At 55.5% G+C, this 4,158-nt stretch overlaps 2 protein-coding genes across 2 annotated transcripts; one reads left to right on the forward strand and one right to left on the reverse strand.

Moving 5' to 3' along the window:
- Positions 1–194: 194 nt before the first annotated feature.
- Positions 195–1,391, forward strand: F4813DRAFT_384677 (enolase C-terminal domain-like protein; the record flags this gene model as incomplete). Its single annotated transcript, XM_049246125.1, has 1 exon — positions 195–1,391. A coding segment is annotated over one exon (1,197 nt), but the record flags the coding sequence as incomplete, so codon positions are not given.
- A 216-nt stretch (positions 1,392–1,607) lies between these two features.
- Positions 1,608–4,158, reverse strand: F4813DRAFT_343013 (flavoprotein). The gene has a single exon (XM_049241484.1). It carries the CDS (start codon positions 3,640–3,642, stop codon positions 1,843–1,845), a length of 1,800 nt encoding a protein of 599 aa, XP_049103928.1. The 5' UTR covers positions 3,643–4,158; the 3' UTR covers positions 1,608–1,842.

The raw sequence follows: 4,158 nt of genomic DNA on the forward strand, positions 1-4,158 counted from the left end.
CTCCCCCCCAACGCCGCAACCGCATCCCCCCTGGACCTGCGCCACTCAAACATCTCCCTCTCCCTCTCCCTTTCCCTCTCCCTCTCTCCCCCCCCCGGGCCCCCCCCCCCCCCCCCCCCCCCCCCCCCCCCAAAACCCCCCCCCCCCCCCCCCCCCTTCAGAAAAGAAAGCAAGAAGCACTAACACAAACCCAGACCTTCACGATCGGCCGCGGCAACGACATCGTCTGCGCCGCAATATCCCACCTAGCCGAGCGCATCAAAAACCGCACCCTCTCGAGCCTAGTCTCCAACTGGGGCCAGACCTGGCGCCACCTAGTCAACGACTCGCAGCTCCGCTGGATCGGCCCCGAAAAAGGCGTCATCCACCTCGCCCTCGGCGCCGTCGTCAACGCCGTCTGGGACCTGTGGGCCAAAACCCTCGACAAGCCCGTCTGGCGCGTCGTCGCGGAAATGACCCCCGAAGAACTCGTCCGGTGCATCGACTTCCGGTACATCACGGACGCCATCACGCCCGACGAGGCGCTCGCGCTCCTGACCAAGGCGCAAGACGGCAAAGACGCGCGGTTTGCAGACGCCCTGGAGAGCCGCGCCGTCCCCGCGTACACCACCAGCGCGGGCTGGCTAGGCTACGGCGAAGACAAGATGCGCGCGCTGCTCCGCGAGACCCTCGCCAACGGGTACAGGCACTTCAAGCTCAAGGTCGGCGGGCCCGTCGACCAGGACAAGCGCCGGCTGGCCATCGCGCGCGACATCATCGGGTACGACCGGGGCAACGTGCTCATGGTGGACGCGAACCAGATCTGGAGCGTGCCCGACGCCATCGCCCACATGAAGCAGCTCGCCGAGTACAAGCCGTGGTTCATCGAGGAGCCCACGTCGCCCGACGACGTGCTGGGCCACAAGGCCGTGCGCGACGCCCTGCGCCCCTACGGCATCGGCGTCGCCACCGGCGAGATGTGCCAGAACCGCGTCGTCTTCAAGCAGCTGCTGGCCAGCGGCGCCATCGACGTGTGCCAGATCGACGCCTGCCGCCTCGGCGGCGTCAACGAGGTCCTGGCCGTGCTGCTCATGGCCGCCAAGTTCGGCGTCCCCGTCGTCCCGCACTCGGGCGGCGTCGGCCTGCCCGAGTACACCCAGCACCTGAGCACCATCGACTACGTGGTCGTTAGCGGGAAGCGCTCGGTCCTGGAGTACGTGGACCATCTGCACGAGCACTTCCTGCATCCGTCCGCGGTGAAGGCCGGATACTACCAGACGCCGACGGAGCCGGGGTACAGCGTGGAGATGAAGGCGGAGAGCATGGATCGCTTTAGTTACCCGGGCGAGGAGGGAGTTAGCTGGTGGAGGACTGAGGAGGCTCGGCCGATTTTGGAGGGGGAGAGGATTTAGATTTAGATCTGGAAAGGGGGCAAGGCCGCTTGGATGGGTTGGGAAGGATTTGGATTGGGTAGGAAAAGGGGCTATGCATGTAATGACTACGGCGGAGCATTAAATAGGTAAGAAGTAGGTATCGGCAATGATACATACCTAGGTTAGAGTCTAGCTAGGGAGGAGACAGTACAGATGTCCGAGAGGTCTCAGGTAATGTACAAATATCATATTATTTCACCTTGTTCGGGTTAAGTTGGTCTATAAACTTGCCATACTCACAATAACTCCTATAATACTTCATTTCGGGGGTCGGGCAGCTTCTACATCCAACAACGTAACCAGATACATCCCCCTCCTCCCATGTCAGCTCTGGTTATCTTGGACTTTTACTTCATATATTACCAACATATACATGACCATACATATACACACGAATTGCCAACCATACGACCATGCTCAACAGTCATAGTTATAGCCGTCTGATCTTCATCCACTCGTTCGTACCCAGCCCCAAGTTTAAGCCATTCCGAGCCCACCATCTACGGACCGGTCTAGGATCCCCGATGGCATCCTCAAGCGCCTCCTCGATATCACAAGTTTTATATTCCACCCTGTGCGTTCTCCCATCGACTTGGTACTCCCCCCGGGCATACTGCTTCCACCACTCCAGCACATCGACGTACCCTTGCTTCGTCGGCGCGACTAATACTTGGGAGTCAAAGGACAGCTTATCCCCCTTGAGTTCCCGCCACACGTCTAGTACCGCAGTCTGTCCGTGCGCACTAGCGATCTTGCAGACGCCCTCGCTATGAGCCGCCGGAATTCCCGAACTTTCCCACCAACGTAGTACTGCCGTCTGCCCATACTGAGCGGCAGTGAGGAGACTACGGCCAGGTTTAAGCGGGATGTTATCGTGTTTTAGCGCGGCATCCCTCCACCACTCCAAGACAAGAAGGTGTCCTTTTGCCGAGGCCGACTCGAGCGCTGCCTCAGTATACTTAAGCGTGAGGCCAGAGCGGAGCCACCAATCCAAAACATGAACATAACCCATGCGCGAAGCGTTATCTAATGCTTCGGCGTCATATTCCTTTTTCAGAAACGAAGGGGACGTGTTCCACCAGTCGAGAATATCCGTCCGCCCATATACTCCAGAAGCCTTATTCGGCAATAATTTAGAGCTGAAGGACGCCCAGAACACCTTGCTGAGATGCGTTTCTAAGTAGGTGAGAACATCCGTAAGCGAAAACTTAATGATAAGTTTTACCGCCAAATAAGACACGAAGCGAAGTCCCTTCGGTGCTTCTGAGAGTTTTTGACAAATCGCTTCCGTTCCGGGACACGAGAGAATCAACCATTCGAGATCGTGTATATATAACTCAATAGGATCAGACAGGGTCGCACGATCAGTCCTCCATTCCGGTGGTGTCTTCAAATTCGTAAATATGTTAAGAGCCGTAGCCAATTCCCAATCGCCGACGTGTTCAAATATAATGGACCATATTTCCGGCGGTAAGGTCTTGGTAGACCGACTAGTAGCTGTTGTATGCAGGGCCTGCTGGGTGGCAACTTCGACATCGTGTCCCAGGCTCATCAACTCGGCTTGGTTTTTTATTATGCCAACGAGGTCGTTGAATCCGTCCCATGATACTGTTCGCTTATGCGCACTCTGCCCCTCATAATGCCATAACACAGGGGCCATAACCTTGACCCAATTCCATTTGCGCTTGATTTTGCTCAGCTGCTTCTTCGTCATGGGATTCTCCCACATCTGCATTGACATGCCAGGTACTAACAGAATCTTCTTGGAGACATCCCACGCTCTTAATATTTCTAGAAGGGTAGTGTCGGCGATGCCAGACATCATCTTGGCGAGGTGGTCAGCATCGATAGGAGCTAGGACGAGCAGGTCAGCCCACTCGACGAGTTCGAAGGCGGTTTGTCTGGCTGATTCTATGGCATCCCTAGTCCTCTGGTCAGCGTCGATGGCCAGCGTAGCCAAACTCCTATTCTCCATGACGATGATATCATGAGTTAGTCGAACAGGTATCTCGTCGACCAGGGCACGGGTCTCGATCTGGGCATCCTTGAGGAGGCGAACGGCGATAGCCTGAGCGTAGGCGACATCTCTTCGGCCATTTGCGGCAACCAGTAGACGTAGTCTTCTAGTTCGTGGCATTAGGTGTAGCGATGAGGAGGAGGAATTTGCGGTGAGAGAAGTAGGAAAAAGACGGGGATCGAAGGCAGAGTCGGTAGAAGAATCATCGGCCATGTTGACGCATTATGACGGTGGAGCATCAGCGTCAGTACCGGTGTCTGTGCTAATAAATGGATCGGTACGGTTCGAGCACCAATGCGTGCGTTTACCGTCAGGATCGCGATAGCGTTGGTCGATATTAAGAGCGGGCGTGTAGGCGTGTAGGCGTGTAGGCACGATAGTTTCGACGATGATCTCAATCACTCGGGTACTTGACGACAGGACGGCTTGACGGCTTATCCCTGACGCTCCAGAGGCTGAGAGGCAAGGGCGGGTCGAGTCCTATAGGTAGGTTAGTATGATGGCAGAAAGGTGTAAATACTACTAGGTTACTGTACTAGACGTTATGGACGGCCCCACGCCAAGTCGCAATAGACCCTAAAAATCCAACTGGCTCGATGAACAAGAGTTTGTAGTAATCCTCTAAAGAGAGCAAGTTGAATCGTGACTTGTGCACGTAGATATCTATAAAATATGGTATGAGTGGCGGAAGTTAAAGCATGATATTTTCTGGTCTTAGACAAAATGTTC

The sequence above is a fragment of the Daldinia decipiens genome (assembly GCF_022478715.1).
Source record: "Daldinia decipiens strain CBS 113046 unplaced genomic scaffold F4813scaffold_2, whole genome shotgun sequence".
In the NCBI taxonomy this organism is placed as follows: domain Eukaryota; kingdom Fungi; phylum Ascomycota; class Sordariomycetes; order Xylariales; family Hypoxylaceae; genus Daldinia; species Daldinia decipiens.